Source organism: Condylura cristata, unplaced genomic scaffold, assembly GCF_000260355.1.
Source record: "Condylura cristata isolate star-nosed mole 26May11 unplaced genomic scaffold, ConCri1.0 scaffold00001, whole genome shotgun sequence".
Lineage (NCBI taxonomy): Eukaryota > Metazoa > Chordata > Mammalia > Eulipotyphla > Talpidae > Condylura > Condylura cristata.
In genome coordinates this window covers 46,175,630-46,194,900 of record NW_004567102.1, presented here as the reverse complement: position 1 = coordinate 46,194,900, position 19,271 = coordinate 46,175,630, and the positions used below count along the sequence as shown (strand labels likewise).

The 19,271-nt window shown below is 35.0% G+C and overlaps 1 protein-coding gene across 1 annotated transcript in view; it reads left to right on the top strand.

Moving 5' to 3' along the window:
* Positions 1-519: 519 nt before the first annotated feature.
* The window catches only part of ASCC3 (activating signal cointegrator 1 complex subunit 3), a 232,059-nt gene continuing 213,307 nt past the window's right edge, over positions 520-19,271 (top strand). Inside the window, exons 1-3 of the mRNA XM_004673727.2 lie at positions 520-752; positions 10,022-10,146; positions 11,046-11,196. Coding sequence (XP_004673784.1) covers positions 10,057-10,146; positions 11,046-11,196 — 241 coding nt within the window. The 5' untranslated portion in view covers positions 520-752; positions 10,022-10,056. The remainder of the gene's footprint in view (positions 753-10,021; positions 10,147-11,045; positions 11,197-19,271) is intronic.

The window sequence follows — 19,271 nt, the reverse complement described above, 5'->3', positions numbered from 1 at the left end:
TAGAAGAATACACTGGGGATCCAAAAAGTTTAAGGCAAATGGCAGTAGAGACCAGAGAACCCTGTATGAAAAGTCCAGAAGTCGCGAGCCCTGGCTGGACGATGACAATTTCCTGGTTCTTCATACTCAGAGCCGTTCTCTCCTTTATCTTTATACGAATTACTTTACTCTTGTCTTCACCTCACGAAGAGCAGTGAAGAGACAGAGACGACTTAAGACCCTGGGGAAAAGCCCGGGTGGAGAGTTCCAACCACAAACCTGTCAGGTGAAGGCTCAGAGTTTACAGGCGCCCTGAAATGCGCGCGACCGTGCCCGAGCCCGTGCCCGTGCCTCCGGGGCCGCGCCCTCGCCGCAGGCCCCGTCGTCTTTCCAGCTGCGCGAGTGACAGGCGGAGCTGCGGCGCGCGCACTCGCCGGGGTGGGCCAGGACGATCGACGTGCCGACGTTGGCGCCGCGGCGGGCGGATGACGTGTCGGCCCGCGACTGCTCCGCCCTGTCCCATCTCGCCGGGTCCGCGCTGGTGTTCCGCGGTCGGGCAGTTTCTGCGCGCCGTACCCTAAGACTGGAGGCCAACCCCGCCAGCCCAGCTTAGGGTGCGGACGAGAGCGTGGCGGCGCAGCGGGCTGCTGGCAACCTTTGCCGTGCCTTCCGCTCCTCCGCTGCTAGGAAAGTGAAAATAAAACCGAAAGGGTGGGAGGCGCGGAGGAGGGAGCAGAACGGGAGATGGGTAGCGCATGAGCCAGCGCTGAGAGGTGAGTAGTTGGAGGTAGGAGGTGGAGTCCGGGCACTGCTGCTTGGGGAGGGAGGCGGCGACTGCGGGCAGGAGACTCCGCCAGGGTAGCTCTGAGGCCGGTCTTTGGTTATGGGGTCAGGCTTGGAGCTGTCATCCTTCTCTTGGCCTATAAACGTATCGGAGTCTCTGACAGTCTGTCCCACTCAAGAATCAGGTGGGTTTAAGGATTAAAAATTAATCTGACCCAGGTATTAGACCACAACGTGATAACCAGGTGGGGTGGTTTTTCTTCCCTCTGTGTGGTTAATTTGTATTTATTATCGTTATTTTCTCTTACAAAGCCATAACTTTTTCTTTCTCACGGAGATTTTGGGAGAGAAATCTGCTTCTCTGCTTGTATTTTTTTTAATTCCTTCACTGAAAAGTAACTAGCTTGAGTAGGATGTTGAATTGTGGGTGAATTTAGCAATCGTGGCATCTTGATGTCGTTTTGAAATAAGTAAATGTGTGTTACACTGTAGAGGTGGTGTGGGGATGAGGACAGTTGTTTTGGTTTTCTTAATACACATTAACCTTGTTCATTGAATGCAATGTATTTATACATTTTACTGTTATTTGATATAAAAGAAGTATACTTTTTGTGGTAGCAGAAAGTTTGATGTGAATTGTATCATGTATTCAGGTCAAACTAGTAAACTAGTAATCATCTTTTCTTTTTTTCATAAATGAGTTGATTGACAAGCCAACATCACCATCTGATTTCATGTTGCACGAATTGAAATAAAGTTTCTGGTTTTCATTGTCCTCAAAAGTTGAAAATCAGCTTTCATTCTACTCTGCTCCTATTCGTGTGTATTTTATTAGTAGTAATAATTATAATAATAGTGTTGCATGAGAAAAATGCTCCTTAGAGACACCTGTGAAGTGGAAGCTAAATAATCTTATTTGAGTGAATTAATATTTCATGGTTTAGTCTTCTTGATCCCTGATGAAGCTTTCTTTTGTCATTCATTCTTGTGTTTAAGTATACCAGTCACTGTACTAGGCTAAGCAAGTAAAATAGCTATGTGTTTATGGAACTTTGTGTAGTTCAGTATACTTTTAATAGAGAATTTGACTGTGTTTCCACTTAATACCAGTTGAAAAAAACAAGACTTTTTGCAAGAATAAGTTATTGTCAATATTTATATGTAACAGACATGGAAAGAGGAGAACATTTTACTTGAATAGCTGAATTTTGTCTTTCATTAAAAAGATAATATCCTGCCAGTGTTTGTCAGTTAAGAATTTTTATTTTTTCAGAGTTGGCTTAGATGTAATTTAGTTCCTGTTAGAAATAAATTTCAATCTGAAAAAAATACTTTTCCCAATATTTATATTACTCTTCAATGTGATAATAACTCACTTCGTAAGGACCCATTACACAAAGTACATTCATTAAGAACATGTACAATACTTAGGGAAGTATATTTATTACCCCTTTTAGCATAGGAAAATAGTTTTCATAAGCCTTTTTAGTTTGACTGTGTCTTAATATAATGTGGCACAGTTTTCAACTTTGTGAAGATACCTACCTGAAATTGAAATTTTAGCTAGCCAAACATTTATGGAAAGAAAATGTGTAATTACCAAGGAAGAGAGTATAAAGTAATATGTCTAGTAACCATCAAAATACAGGTATTGTTTTGCATTATATGTACAGTGTCTTGCATTATACTGTAAAGTTATACTTTATACTATGAATCTTACATGTTTCGCTTACTATAATATCTCACGTAATAGACCTTATGTCATTGTTTATTCATGTAACACATCAGTCTCATTAAGTCTTCCATTTTACATGTAAGTGAGCAAGTATGTCTGAGCATGTCTACTGTTTATTCATTGTCATTTTTCTGCTACTGACTGCCTGGCATATTTTTTTCTTAGAGATTATCCTAATTTATTTCTAAAACTCTTTGATCCAGAGTTTATACTATATAGTTGATGTGTGAGTAATCTGATTTAATCAGATTATTAAATGTCAAAGTGGAATAACAAGTTGTTCTGTATACCTTTTGATTTAATCAGTCAGAAAATTGACACCCAGAGAAGTTAGCTGATTTTCTGCCATCAAACAAAAATTGACATTTGAACTCATTTTTGTTATTACTCTATTTTTTTTACTAAATCATTCTACCCTTGTTTTTTAATTTTTACTGATATAATTGACACATTATACTAGTTTCAGAAATACAATGGTTTGATCTTTGTGTATGTTGTAAGATGACCATCACAATAACTCTAGTTAACATATATCACAATTTTTTTTTTACTATGATGAAAACATAACGATGTACTCTTAACAGATTTCAAATATGCAAAATGTCAATTATAGTCACTAAGCTGTACATTACATTCCCTGATTTATTTTATAACTGGAAGTTTTTTCTTTTTTTTAAGATTTATTTATTTGTCCTTCCCTGGTGGTGTAGCGGGTTGAAGCACAGCACTGAGAAGCTAAAGCCACTTCTGCATGAGTTCAATTCCCCACCTGCCCTGTAGGTGACCACATGGTGCAGCAGACCTCTCCTGACCCGCCCGCTGCTCCCCTCAGCAGTGTACTTCGTAGATCTGCCTGTACTGCTCCCCACTCTGTCTCTGGTGAAGCCTCTCACCGCCCCTGAGCCTCTGGCCTGTACCCCAGTTCTGTATGCACAAATAAATCTTAAAAAAAAAAGATTTATTTATTCATACAGAACTGGGGTACAGGTTAGAGGCTCAGGGGGGGTGAGAAGATTCACCAGAGACAGAGAGGTGAGCAGAACAGACAGATCCAGGAAGTACACTGCTGAGGGGAGCAGTGGGTGGGTCGGGAGAGGTCTGCCAGTCATGTGGATCAGCTCCCTGGCTAGGGATTGAACTCCTGCTGCAGTGGCTTGGGAGAGCTTCATAATGCGGTGCTTAAACCCTCTGAGCCACCAGAGAGAGCCCCTTTAACTGGACTTTTTTAACTTTGACTTCCTTAACCTACTTTACATAGTCCCACCACTTTCCACCTGTTTCGCTAACCTCTAATCTGGTCTCTATGCTCCTCCTACATGAATAGACTAACTCTTGGGGAGCTTTGTAAATGTAATTACTCTGTCTCCCTGGTTTTAAAGTTTTGAGCTAGTCTTCCTCAACTTACGTGATTTATTCTTTGAAGAGAATTCTTAGGAATTGCTCTCGCTATCAAAGGTTTGAAAACTGACATGGAATACTAGGAGTACATAACTTAAAAAACTAGAAATATGTAGGAAATATGTAGGTACTAGGGTATTTTAATAAATTAGTGCCTGAGAAATATGTCTGTTGAAGAAGAGAAATTTGACAGCTGTTTAATGAGGGAACCAAAGATTGTCAAACTACCGAATCAGAATTTCTAGGGATGGTGTCTGGAAATGTCTATTTAGAAGCAGCACCCCAATAATACTGCAACTACCTCATGTTGTTGGAGAACTTCAATATTAAACCATAGGAATTCAAGTAGCTTTTATTTTATTTTTATTCTGTTAAACCAAAATTTCCCCAAAAAGGGGGGAGATGATTTATTCAAGGATTATGGAGAGGTTGGGGAGGCAGTTGCTAAAGTTTTTCTAGCAGACTAAAAGACTTGGTGGGTTGTTTCAAAACTAAATCAGTGACTACCAGTTACTCAGTTATGTGTAACTACAAAACATGGTATATAAATTTGATAAAGGAAAACATTCTGTTCCAAAAGAGGAAATTCTTGCTACCATTAAGAAAATTTGTCTCTTTAGGAAAATTCCTTAATTGAAAATGAATATAGTACCCAATAAGCTCATCAAGTAGAAGAATATAAAAAAGTAAAATTCTATTCTAAAGGATAAATAGAAATGAATATGCCTTCATCTTGGTTTAAGAAATTTAATTATAGAATTCAATAAGTGATTTATAAAGAAGAATTTGATATGACAGTGATAATCAATTTGAAAAATAATTTCAGTACATGTGCATGTGTTTTCTAAAATGAAACCTGTCCTGGTTGTACCATTGCAGCAAGGAGACTCAATATTCTTTCTGAGCATTTTAGAAAGACTGAGGAAGCTTTGCTTTACAAAAATTGTTATCACTGTATTATGAGGATTGGAGTGGTAAGGGATAATGTATCACTTCTAGAAAGCTCTGAATATCCACCTTTAAACAAATATTGAGTTCCATGGCATAGACCAAGAACCAGGAAGGGTGCTAGGGAATGATAAGATATACACCATTTCTGCACTTTTAAACACTATAACCTGGATGCTGGCTTTGTGAGACTGGGGAGTATATTGACTTAAATCCAGGAGAAGTAATAATACATGGCCAATGAGTGCTCTCTTGGTCAACCTAAAGTTTGCAAAGTGGAGATATTGCCACTGATATAAAAGGAAAAAAAGTGACAATGTTGTTATCCTAAATTACTGATTTAAGCTTGGGGGAAAAATGTATGTGATTTTTACTCTGGAAGTATGAACTCAGTGGTAGGTCCTCAGAGTTTGGTTTAATCAGAACAATGCAATTTTGATGGAGCAGTATCACTTAACTCTTATGATCACAAAAGGGGAGGTATTTTAAGAAACTGATGTTGCTGTGCCTGGATATTTTTGAAAAATAGGAATTGAATTGAAAACACAGTATACAAACTACAGACCAATAAAAGAAGAGAATTTGTAAGAACTGAAATACATATATTTGAGGAAACATTAAGGTTTGCAACAACTAAGGTTTGCAAAAACTATTTTTAAGCTATATCCATCAATTTGCTTCTAGTTGATTTCTTTTGTGCTAAGAATAATAGACTGTGGGTTAGAGATGGTCACAGTGGTTTGGGTCAAGTAGAATTTATGGTTGGAAACATTAAAGTACCCCAGATGTTCAGTGTGCACATGATTAATCCCTCATAAACTTGATAGAATCTTAAGAGTCTGGGATTTATCAAACATTCAGTTTGATCATTCTCTTTAGACTTCATATATTTATAACTTAATTATGGCTTTATATTATATAGGAAGATTTCAAGAATATGAAGAATTCCCAAAATTAATACGACACTAATATATTCACCATGCACGCTTAACAAGTGTTAAATTTTACCTTATTTCCTTCAGATTTTTCTCTTTTAAAAACTATTTCTAATTACTTTCCTTCCACCACTTTTCACTCTTCTTCAATCGTTGAAGCTCATGTATATAATTCTCATGCATCTTCTTACATATTTCTGTGTGACAAGAAAAAATCCAAGGTATAATGAGGGGACTTAGTGGAAAAGAAATGGTACTGTTTGGTAAGCTTGGTGAATACAAGATTTGAAGTAGAATGACAAGTGTCTTTAACTATTTAGATGTCACTCTTGTGAAAGAGTGCTTCAAGATCAGTAACAACATCTAGTACTTAGTAATTTTATGTTTCCTTCTTACATGAACTTTATAAAACATTGTTCAACTTAAACTCATCATTTTTATTAAAAAGTCAATAAATACCATTTTTCTAATTTCTTCACTGTAAAAATTGTTAACTGGCAATCCTTAGAGAAAGTTAACTCTGTGAAATATTTGTTAAAGTTTTTTCATGCATACTGTAATTTCTAAAACATCCGAGAAAGTGAATTTTTAAAATATGTTCCTAATATTTTGATGATTTTTGAAATATGTTTCTTTTAGTAAATAAATTGTTCAAGGGTAAAAAATGTCATTTACACTGTTTTTCCTCTCGGTGTAATACATGTCTCTTTTTGCTAAAAAAAAAAAAAAAAAGACTTAGAACTTAATATATAGGAAGGAATGTGAAATATGGACTAAACACTTTCAAACATCTGTCAGTTTAAGAAGCTGTGACTAGCAAAGGATGGAATTTAATAGGGAAGTGACAATTCAATTTAGAACAAGGCACAGAGTGTATATGGTTTTGTGAATTGTGTGTCTGGGCACATTTCTAACTAACTGCATAAATAGTGAAATAAACATTTTAGGTGAGAGAGTTAAAATAGTCACATTAATACATTCTTTCACAAAGATTAAAGGATATGTTAAATGTGATGTAACAGTATAAGCATTCTCACTGTCTATGTATTTGTTCTCAGTGCCCACTTGTTAGTAATTTATTTTTGTACTTTTTTTTTAGATTTCTTGTTTAACACATAAATTCCTTTGACTCCTAATTTTAGTGTATTTATTGACTTTTGATTCTCGGTACCTTTTATTTGCCCTATTGTGTTCAACTTATTCAAATAATTAAATGTGCAAGTGGCATGCCCCTACTACACTAAGCAGCTGATGACTGATGACTGTAAGATGTAATGCAAGTAAGGACTAAACCACACAAAGTCTCTTTAAGATTTATCATGAATTGACGCAATAATAGAGGAATATATGATGCTGTGTCTGTTAAAACTAATGTCTTCTGAATTCTGATCTTGACAATTAACTATTCCACAACCTGATATATAGGAAAGTTATTAAGAGAATAATTCTAAGAGTTCTCATCACAAAGAGAAAACTTTTTTTCCTTTCTTTTTACTGTATCTATAGGACTAGATAGATGTTAGCGAACCATTTGTGGTAACCATTTTATAATATATATGCATCAAATCATCTCATCTTAAAAGTGATGTATGTCAATTATGTCTCAATAAAACTAGGGAAGAGAATCATTACTATTTTATATGAAAAAAGAAAAATGTCAAGTGAAAAACTAATTTTTTGCTTGAAAGACAACAGTGTGTACTTGGCGGCCTGCAGCAGAGGTGTCTGCTAGGGCTAAGGAAAGGTGAAATTAAATATAAACATTGCAGTTTAATTTTCAGGGTGTGCTTTGTGGGCATATAATTAAATTTAAAATATTGAATTTTAAATTATAATTTGTACTCCTTTCACAAACCACTCCATCATTCCCTATTTAGCATTAACCTGCAGTTTATCACTTTAACTGTTTTTCCCCCTCCTAATAATTCCTCAGAATCCATGATTACTGAGTTTATACTCATTCAAAAGTGTAGTTTGACTGTTCTAGAGATTTTCTTATTTATTTGTAATGAAAAATACAGTAGATATATTTTCTTAAAATTAACCACGGGCCCTCCCTGGTGGCACAGCCGGTTAAAGCACAACACTAAGGAGCTCAAGCCACTTCAGCATGAGTTCGATCCCCGCCTGACCCAGAGGTGATCCACACGGTGCGGCAGACCTCTCCTGACCTGCCCGCTCCTTCCCTCAGCAGTGTACTTCATAGATCTGCCTGTTCTGCTCCCCACTCTGTCTTTGGTGGATTCTCTCATACCCCTGCACCTCTGACTATACCCCAGTTCTGTATGCATAAATAAATAAATCTTTTTAAAAAATTAACCATGAAGCTGTTGCAGACCCTTTTTAGAGTTCAGAGCAGTTTTTGTAATATAAAGGAGGCAGCTTACAATTTTCTATGTGATGATTCAGAATAATGTGTACTAGAATTCTAGCATACTGATTTATTATTGGTTAGAATCTTTCCACAAAAGATTATTAGCAGATTTTTTTTTCTGACCTACTTGAATGTTAAAAAATAAAAGGGAAATTAGCTTTTTTTGAGACCTTTAATTTTTACCTCTAAATATCTGTAACCATCACTTTAAAGATTCATTCATATTCTCACAGGTAGGTGCTTTGTCTGCAAAAATGGGCTTTTAGGATTTCAATCTTTTAGAAATTTTATTTATTCTAGATGTTACTATTTTTAAGTGATTTTTTTTTCATTTTTACATTTGTTGTTTTGCAAGCTATATTGATGTGGAATAAAAATTGCCAAGATAAAAATTCCTATTTAGGCCAATTTCTCTTCATGTGTACACAGCCCCTCGCACACCCAGCACCGCTCCTTCCTTATCCCTAGCAGACACCTCTGCTGCAGGCTGCCAAGTACACACTGTTGTCTTTCAAGCAAAAAGTTAGTTTTTCACTTGACATTTTTCTTTTTTCAGATAATATAGTAATGACTTCTCCCCCTCCCCAGTTTTTTTTTTTTTTTTTTTTATTTGTGCATACAGAACTGGGGTACAGGCCAGAGGCTCAGGGGTGGTGAGAGGCTTCACCAGAGACAGAGTGGGGAGCAGAATAGGCAGATCTACGAAGTACACTGCTAAGCGAAGCAGCGGGCGGACCAGGAGAGGTCTGGCTCGCCATGTGGTCTCCTCCGGGGCAGGCTGCAGGCGGGAATCGAACTCATGCGGAAGTGGCTTCAGATTCTCAGTGCTGTGCTTTAACCCGCTGCGCCACCAGGGATTGCCCCTCCCCAGTTTTATTGAGAAGTAATTGGCATACATCACTTTAAGATGAGATGATTTGATTCATACATATTATAAAATGGTTACCATAAATGGTTCAGCTAACATCCATCTAGTCCTATAAGAAAGGAAAAAAAGTTTTCTCTTTGTGATGAGAACTCTTAGGATTATTCTCTTAACTTTCCTATATATCAGACAGTAACTACTCTATAAGTTACCATGTTGTACATATATCCCCAGTACTTATTTCTCTTATAATTGAAAGCTTGTGCCTTTTGACTACCTTCCACTAGTGTTTCCTGCTTCCACATCTGCCTCTGGTAATATAACTATGAGTTTAGTATCTTTTTCGTGAGGTTTCTTTTTTTTTAATTCTACATAAATGTGAGGTTATATAGTATGTGAAAACCATAAATTTTAAACATTGGCTACTATGATATGTTCTTTAAAACTCCCTAGTTGTGAGATGGTAAAAAAAAAATGTACAAAATGATGTAAAAATAAACTGTTACAAAAAAAAGAAAACTTCCTAGTTGTATGTTTTTTATCTTTGTCTGGATCTCAAAACCAGCGTTCAATCACTCATCTTTTTTGCACCATTGTCTAGAAACATTCTGTGCCAAATTTTGCCATTCCAAATGTGTGGTTTCTAGTGTAAGCTTAGCATTCATTGCTACCTGAAAAGTACTTTTATAGTTTGTTGGTTTTCTCTCATTGTGGTGGTGATACAGTATCTGAGACCTATTTTTGGTAGAAATTATATTGAAGAAATATTGTAGTGCCCACAAATGAGAGTTTTTTTGTGTGTTCTTTTCTTTTTCCTACAATAGCCAATACATGAGTAAAAAAAAAAAAAACTCTGTGTAAAGAGAATTTTTCAATATTGGTAGCAATTGCTTTTTAACTAATTGATTTCTTTTTTTTTTTTTCTCTTCTATAGATCAATCAAGAGTGTGGTTACCTCTTTTCTTCCCAACAGATAGTATCATTTTGTTCTGTTTTGATTTCAGGTTTCTTCTTGTATGGATCACTGATTGAATAATAGATGGCTTTACCTCGTCTCACAGTAGCCCTGCGCTCCTTTTCAAATGTCACCAAGCAAGATAATTACAGTGAAGATGTGGCTGACTTAAAGGTAAATTTTTTTAAAAAGATTTTATTTATTTCTGCATACAGAACTGGGGTGCAGGGGCAGTGAGAGGCTTCACCAGAGACAGAGTGGGGAGCAGAACAGGCAGATCATGGAAGTACACTGCTGAGGGGAGCAGAGGGCGGGTCAGGAGAGGTCTGCTGGGCCATGTGGATTACCTCTGGGGCAGGCGGGGATCGAAATAATGTGGAAGTAGCTTTAGCTGCACCACCAGGGAGGCATTACTATAAACATAGAATCTAGGCAAATATTTGACATTCTTTTCCCAGTTTTATGTTCTTAAAATGCTAAGTTTTATCTTTCTTGGATCTCTTGAACTCACTCAGTAGCTGGCTTCATATGTATCTGTTTCTTACAGTGGCTATTTATTACTTTATGGACCTGACAGTATATGAACTATACATATAAAGGAAAGGAGCCATATAATTATAATGTATGAAGGAATTGGTCTTATGCTGATTTCTTAAAAAACATCAGACATCTTAATTGCTGAGTCCTTAGTGACTCCATTATAAAATACTTATATTATTTCCAAATAGGTTATGATTTATTGCTTGCAGTCCTTATTATGCATTTTTACAATTAATAGCTTCACTTAAGGAGTAATACTAGGAAAAGATTTTTAACTGACTAAATAGATTTTTCCTCTACAGTGATAAAGAATTTTGCTACACATACACAGTTAAGGTGTTTATGAGATTCGTTTTGCTTTGACCTTAGCAATTAAAATATATATTCTGCATAGTTAGTTTGCATCTTAAATTTATATATATATATAATATATATATATATATACCCCCCCCCCACACACACACACACACACATATATATATATATATATATATATGTTGTTGGGTTTGTTTTATGTTTTTTTTTTTTTTCAGGTGAAGAGGTCTAAAATTCATGAGCAGAATGTAGGTTTGGACCAAACATGGAAGAAGATAATAAAATTTTTGAATGAAAAGCTGGAGAAGAGTGAAATGCAAAATGTAAACGAAGACTTAAAAGACATATTGCAGGCTGCAAAACAAATAGGTATAGTTTTTTTGTTTGTTTTATTTTAAAGAACAGCTAAGTTTCAAAATAGATTTGTTTTAAACTATATCCTACATAGTGGAAAGCTAAAATTTCCAGGCAGTTATTCATAATTATGAGAGGTAATTTTATCTGTTTAGTAATTTACAGTAAAGTCAAGGAGGCAAAGCATTAGTAAAAATTGAGCTATTTATAGAAATTTAGAGTTAAAAATTTAAGGAAACTTAAAAGTCAGGTAGCTCAGTCTCATAGAAATCCGCCTAATACACAGTGAAAAGCAGTGCCTGAGGCTGAACTTTCTTTGAATTCTCTTTATGCACTAATATTCTTATCAGTTGAAGAAAATTATTACTAGAAATTATAATACTATATATACAGGCTACTTTCCCAAGGTTGAGGGAAAAAGAAAACAACTTTTTGGTAAATTATCTGAGTTTGTTCAGTGAAATTCATCATATCATCCCCAACTCTGGTAACTAAAAAGCATAGCTAACATTACTACAGTTCCAAATTAACCAAATCCAGATACTATCTACAGGAGCTGAGATTCATATGCTATTCTTATGTGATCTAAATTTCACCTTGCTATTGACCTTGAGTCTTCTTTGCTCTTACTAACTGCTTCAGACACATGGCCTTTTCTTCCTAAAAGCCATCCTGTTGGTGCTTGGTTGGGGTATCTCTGTACATAACTGAATGTTCTGTCTTAATCTCAGAGTGGTAAATGTTTCCTTGTTATTCTGAACTCAGCTAAAAAATTATTTTCTTAATGAGGCCTTTATTCATCATTTATTATCAAGTTATCCAATCACTCTTTATCTTAAAATTTCCTTAATGTTTTTCCCATCGCATTTATTGTTCTGTGATGTTTTGCTTACCTTGTTTATTGCTTTAGTTTTGCTACTAGAATATAAGGTTCATAAGAAAACCATCTTATTATTCTTGTTCAATATTTTACCTCCAGTACTTCCAGTAGGGCCTGCCATATTGTCGGGTGTTGATGAAGATTCACTTTATACATAATGAAAAATGTTTCTTCAGGTGATTTCATGGTAGAGTGAAAATTAAAATTATTAACATATGCTTTTTCATAGTTTTCTTCCCCTACACTAACTTTAGGAGGTACTTCTGTTACATCTCATACTTCATCAAATTTTTAAATGCATTTTATTGTCTCTTAACCATATAGCACTTCCTGTGTCTATAATCTAGCATAATAGTGAATTGAATGCCTTCATTGTTTAAGTTTTGAAAGTACAAAATAAATGTCATAGATGTTTTTATAGTTAGAGGATCTGAAAATGAAGTAAGATGGAGTTTGCTTAACCCAGAGGAAATAGGGGGTACTTTGATGAGATTTTTAATAGCATTTGGCATAGAATCATACTTATATTTTAATGATATAGTAGAGGTAGTTAACTTCATTGTGAAATAGTAAAAATGTGAAGTTTGCAGTATAGCTGGATTACCTTGACTCGCATCTTAACCCTTCTTGGCTTCACTGTCTTCATTTCTAAGATGTTACTAAGATATTAAGACTATGATGGTGGGGGGTATGGTTAAAGAATTGTGAGGGGGACGGTAGGTATAAGAGCGGTTTTACTGAGGGTCCTTTCTCTTCTTTAGTTCCATTCTAAAAATGTCTCAGAAAACTTAGCAAATTAATAGATAAAATATGGACGTTGTTCAGCATAGTGACTACATGTTTTTTTATTTATGACATAGTAATTAAAATTTTAAAAAATGATATCCTTTTAGAATAAATTCCTGAATTTCTCTGACAAGTCAAAAATCATATTTTAAAAAGTCAGTCATTAAAGTTAATCCCAGGAATTTTACCTGCTGGTGATATATCCAGTATATATGCTGGGACTAATCTATTGACTGATATATTTAAGGAATTTATTATTGTGAGGTAGAATATCTCAAAAGAATATTTTATGACAGATAAAAAGCTTAGGATTGGATTTAGACAAATACTCTGTTATATATACTTTTTAATGCTATATTTAAGTTGAATAGCTATTAGCCTTAGTGAAGTCAATATTTGACAAGTAGTTGGCCACTCTTTCTGAATGAAAATGTTGCTGTTACTGGAAATATAATTAGAACTAGCAGCTTTGAAAAAATCAGTCTCGTGTAAAAAAATACCATTATCATTTCTTTTACACTGTACTTTTAGCATAGGTAATTGTGGTGTAATTGTATTAGAAAGGTAGAACAAGAGAATAAACAAGAAATAATCTGTTTATATTAGTTGCATATAATATAGTATGAGTTGTCTGTTGAAGACCATGTAGATTGACTAGTCAGAGTAATATGTTATTTTAAGCTGCAAGGACAGGAGCATCTTGTCCAACTGCTTTCCAGTTCTTGACATAATAGAGCCTGTGAAGATTGAATGAATTCCATGATTGAATTGTCGCCAAAGGAGGGCTAGACCCAAAATCTGAAATAAACATTATGGAAATCCTTGATTGTTTCCTGTCTTGTAGTCAAAGGTCATATTTTTTCAATTCTTTTCCATTTTTCTTAAGTTCACTTCCTTTACATATTTATCATCACGCTAATTTAGACTTTACTATCTTGCATTGCAGCTACTGCAGTTCAGATTCTTCAGTGACACTAGACTGATCTTTGTAAAAGTATGCTTACTTCCAGCTTACCCCTTAGACCAGCTTCCTTAGAAAGGACATAAAATCTCCTTTATAAAAAGAGATTTACATTTATCTTCTTGTCTCCTTGCCATTTTATCACCTCCAACCTTATAGCAAACGCATGTATTGTTTTACTGTTAACTTCCTGAATAGTGCTTACTGATTTGGGGGGTTGGGAGGGCGTCTTCTACATGTTGAAAGAATTATCCCGATTGTGTTGTCCTGCTAAAAGACTTCTCATCTCTGAAAAAAAATGGCTTAGACTTCATTCATGTTTTCTGTTACTACTTTCTAATTTTAATAGATTGTATTAGACTGTCATCTGTTTTATACATTTTTAGAATTCTTTCTCACTGGTTCATAATTGTTTACTTCAGTCTTCTTTCTAAGGGAATGTGATACCTTGGCAATATAAGGACAGAGATTCCAGGGATCAAAGCATCTTTGTACTTAGTGTCTAATATGTTGCAAAGAATACAGTAGGAAGATGTTCCAACTAAGACTTTAAGACTTCAGCTAAAGGTCTTTTATTGGCCTTTACTATCCATGATGCTGACAATATCTTACAATGTCTGTTTTGTGGCGGTTGTTTTTTTTACTATTCCTTCCAAGATTTACATTTAATATATTTCTGTACATTTCTTATAATTTTGTTATCCCCTCAAGGTTGTTTTAATAAAACTTAGCTTTAGGGAGGAAATATTAATTATTTATAATAATATTCATAGATCTTAAATCTTAGTTTCCAAATACCTAACTATCCTCTCCATAGGTTTTCAAGATAAGCATAGTGTTATTAACTGATTTTCTGTTGGCTGTGAAAATTTGTTAATATATTTTATGTGCTCTAAATAATAACAGTATTTTTGAAAATAAAGAAGTAAAGATTGAAAATGGCAGTTAATAAAATGCATCATATATTAGGCATGTATTTCTGTTATGAGTTTTAAATTATTACTTCAGGAGACTGATAAGATTTTCACAGTGTAGACAGAAACTAGATAGAGATCAAGAATGGTACAAAAACAAATTATGAAGCTGACAGTTTTAATCATCTGTGTAACTGAATCTTTCTTCTCCCAGAGCCAGAACAGAATGTTTGATTATTACAAAGCTTAGAGAGCAAATTGTTTTAGTCTGGTCTGGATATAAGTGCAGACTCATAGGAACCAAACTTGTATTTTTACAGTGCACAGAATAGCCACTCACAGATCTGTTTGTTTTACCTTCTCTAATATAGCCCTTGCTTTATTTGGGTTTTGACATTCCTCATGCATTTTGCCTTTATTAACTTTGTCTTAAGATAAGTATGAATCAAAAGGTAGGTTGGAAAGGAGTGACTTCCTAAGTATGTTTGTTTGTTTTTTTAAATATTTATTTATTTATTTGTACAGAACTGGGGTACAGGCCAGAGATGTGGAGGGTGAGAGGATTCACCAGAGACAGAGTGGGGAGCAGAACAGGCAGATCGACGAAGCACACTGCTGAGGGGAGCAGCGGGTGGGTCAGGAGAGGTCTGCCACACACCATGTGGTCACCTCCAGGGCAGGCGGGAATCGAACTCATGCGGAAGTGGCTTTAGCTTCTCAGTGCAGTGCTTTAACCCGCTGCGCCACCAGGGAGGGCCCGACTTCCTAAGTATGATTTAGGAAATTTGGGAACTATTAGACTATTATTTAAGTTATCAAAGAAATAATATTTTATTATTTAAAAATGAAAATTAAAAAAACAAGGGCAAAGCAATGGCTAGAAAAGGTATAAAAAGACTTTAGGCCCTCCCTGGTGGCGCAGCGGGCTAGAGCACTGCACTAAGAAGCTGAAGCCGCTTCTGCATGAGTTCGATTCCCGCCTTCCCCCGAGGTGACCACATGGCGTGGCAGACCTCTCCTGGCCCGCCTGCTGCTCCCTTCAGCAGTGTGCTTCGTAGATCTGCCTGTTCTACTCCCCACTCTGTCTCTGGTGAGGCCTCTCGCCGCCCCTGAGCCTCTGGCCTGTACCCCAGTTCTGTATGCACAAATAAATAAATCTTTAAAAAAAAAAAAAAGACTTTAGGAGGATCTGACCATTCTATTTGTAGAAATAAGGGTAGACATTTAGAGTAATAAAGGCCTATTGTGTACTGGATGTGGCAGAGCATTTTTCAGAAGTATTTTTTAAAAATAGCTATTTCGAAAAAGAAAAATAGCTATTTTGAAAACTGCAGATTCCAGAAAAGTTCAGAGTTTTATTTCCCATAAATTGGCAGTTAGATTATTTGGAATGACTTTCTGTTAAGAAAAACTATAAAATAAAAAATTTGCTTGGCTGCATCACAATACTACCAAAGCAATGAAGAACTCTGAGGTCAAGACCTGGAAGCAGAGATAAGCCAAGAAAAATGTGATTCTGTTATTTGGACCACTTTATCCTAGAGGTGACAGTCCATTACAGAAGAGGAGGCCAAATGGACAAGAGGTGGAGGAGAAGATGAGCAGAGCATTTGGCAGATTCACAGGACTAAGATGCAGAAATGATTCCAGTGGACAAGAGAAGAAATAGAAAACATGAATATTTGACTACTAAAAAGATTGAGTTTGCAATTAAAAAGCTTAATATAAAGCCTTGATGGCTTTACTGGGGAATGTCATTTAATGTCATTTAGTGGGAATTTAGATTAAGGGAGGTCAGAGACAATAATCATTTGTAATCTACTGTCTTTGACTCCTGAAATTACAAAAAGTTATAAAGACATGTTTGGCCATTATAAAGGTTTGAATATATGCTGGATGTCAGTAGATGAGATTATGGTATCTGGCTGTATAAGAAAATATCCCAAATGTTAAGTGAATTGTCATGAAGTACAGTAAGATACTGTCCAGTGTATGGAAAAGAAAACAAAACAAGAGATACATATTTAAGTGTACAAAATATCAATGGATTAATAAGTAAGAGAGATGTAGTTCATGTAAAGAAAAAAAGATTTAAAAGTCACATGATTGGGCCCTCCCTGGTGGCACAGTAGTTTAGCACAACACTAAGAAGCTAAAGCCACTTCAGCATGAGCTCAACCCCAGCCCCAGAAGTGACCCACGTGGCCATGGCGCAGCAGACCTCGCCTGACCTGCCTGCTGTTCCCCTCAGCAGTGTACTTCATCAGTTGGCCTGTTTTGCTACCCAATCTGTCTCTGGTGAAGCCTCTCACCACCCCTGCACCTCTGGCCTGTGTCCCAGTTCTATATGCATAAATAAATCATTTTTTTAAAATCATGATTATTAGATGAATTAAAAGCATTCTATGAACATCTAACATCTCATTATCATAAAAATTCTTAGCAAAATTGGAATAAAAATGAACTTCCTTAATTTGATAAAGGACATTTGTTTAAAAACCTAGCTCAAATATAGCTAATGGTATGTTGCTGTACAAGTTTCCTCTGAGTTAGGAGTTAAACAAGAGTGCTCATCATCACTTTTTTTTCTTACTGTATCACAGGCCCTGGCAAATACAATAAGGCAAGGAAAAGAAAATTTATAAAGATTGAAAACAAACTGCCATTATTCACATGACTTTTTAACTTTATAAAATGAGTTTAGTAAAGTCAATATAAAAATCAATTTTATTTCTATTTGCCAGCAACAAATTTAGAAAATGCCATTTACAAAAGCATTAAAACTCATCACATACATAGGAATAAGTTTAACAAAATTTGAACAAGATTTTTCAATGAAAAACTAAAATATTATTGAGAGAAATTTAAAAAGAACTAAACAAATGGAGGATATACAAACCATTAGAGCCTTACTGATCTACTGGTCAGTGTGATCCCAAAATCTTAGGAGATTTAATTTTGAATTTGTGTTTATGTGTGGAAATTGACAGAACCTGTCAGTTTCGTAATTGAATTGTGGAAATTCAAAGTCAAAGAACAGCCAAATCATCTTGAAAAATAAAGGAGAGTTTATTATACTATATTAACATTTGCTATAAAGACCAGTAATTTAGATAGTGAGGTATTAGTGCAAGAATAACAAACCATTTGGATGGATAGAGTTCAGAAACTCACCCAGGGATGTTAGGATACTTAATTGATCATAAAGGCCATCAAGAAGTGAGATGTGACTCTTTTTTCTTTACGTGGGTAAATCTATTTTTAAAAAAGTACCTATGTAAGTCTGATCAGTATATAAAACAAAATATGAAACTAAAATCTTTTCGAAGATAATGTACAAGAATTTCTTCATGATATTTCATGTAAAATAGAAAAGCATTCATAAAGGGAATGTTTACTAAATTGAATGGCATAAAGTTGATACTTTTTATTCTTTGAGAAGAAAAAGGCAAATCATAGCTAGATATAACTTCATAGATATAACTTCAGCATAAATGACCCAAAAGAAAGCTTGTATCCCTAGTAAGAACTTCTATAAGTCAATAAAGACAGGTAGTCCTATATAAAAATGAGCAAGAACTTTTAATATGCAGTTCACATAAGATAATTGAATGACCAGTGAACATGAAAAGGTGCCCAACTTCATTGGTAATCAGGGAGATGTCACCACATGCCCATCAGATCAATTAAAATTAAAAGACTGACATGCTAATTGTAAAGCAAGAATTCTTATGACTGATACATTTTAAATCACCACTGTTTTAAATAACTGCTTAATAGCATCTGCTCTGATTGGATAAGTCTTGGATCATATTATACAGTAAATATCCCCTAAATTAATATTCCCTTTTGGTATGCCTTCCCATGCATACCAGAAAGACTCATTTCTTGCAATAAACTTAAATGGAACAGCTATTGTTTAGTGGCCATAGCATAGACATTATATATGTAGACTATCTTATTGTAACAAGAATTACAGCTGAAAATATTAATGGTGACTAAATAAATCAGATAGCGTGATCCTACTTACTAGAAATGAGAGCTAGGCAGAGCTAATTTCTGATTTTAAAAGTCAGGATAGTAACTTTTGAATAAGGGGGTAATGACAGTAAAAATGGGAGGCATTTCTGGGAAGCTGGTAACGTTACATTTTTGGAAGTAGTCCACATTACACAGGTGTATTCATTTTATACTTATTTTTCGAGCTGTATGTATATTGCATATGTTCTTAATGTATTCAATAAAAAATGAAAACTGACTTTTATATTGATAATTTCATAAAATATATCAATGATAATAACTTATGAGACACCTATTTTCTGCCACTTAATATCTCTTTTCATATTTTTTAAGAAATAAAGTTTTACCAATTTTATTGATCAGAACTCCTTACTCAGTTTGTATTTATATCATATAGTAGTTGTTATTTATCACGCTCACTTTAGTATTTTTATTATTACATATTATACACATTTAACATATGTATTAGGAATGTATTGAGCTCTATAGCAAAACTACTTCAACACTGAAGACAAGGAGATCATGTCGG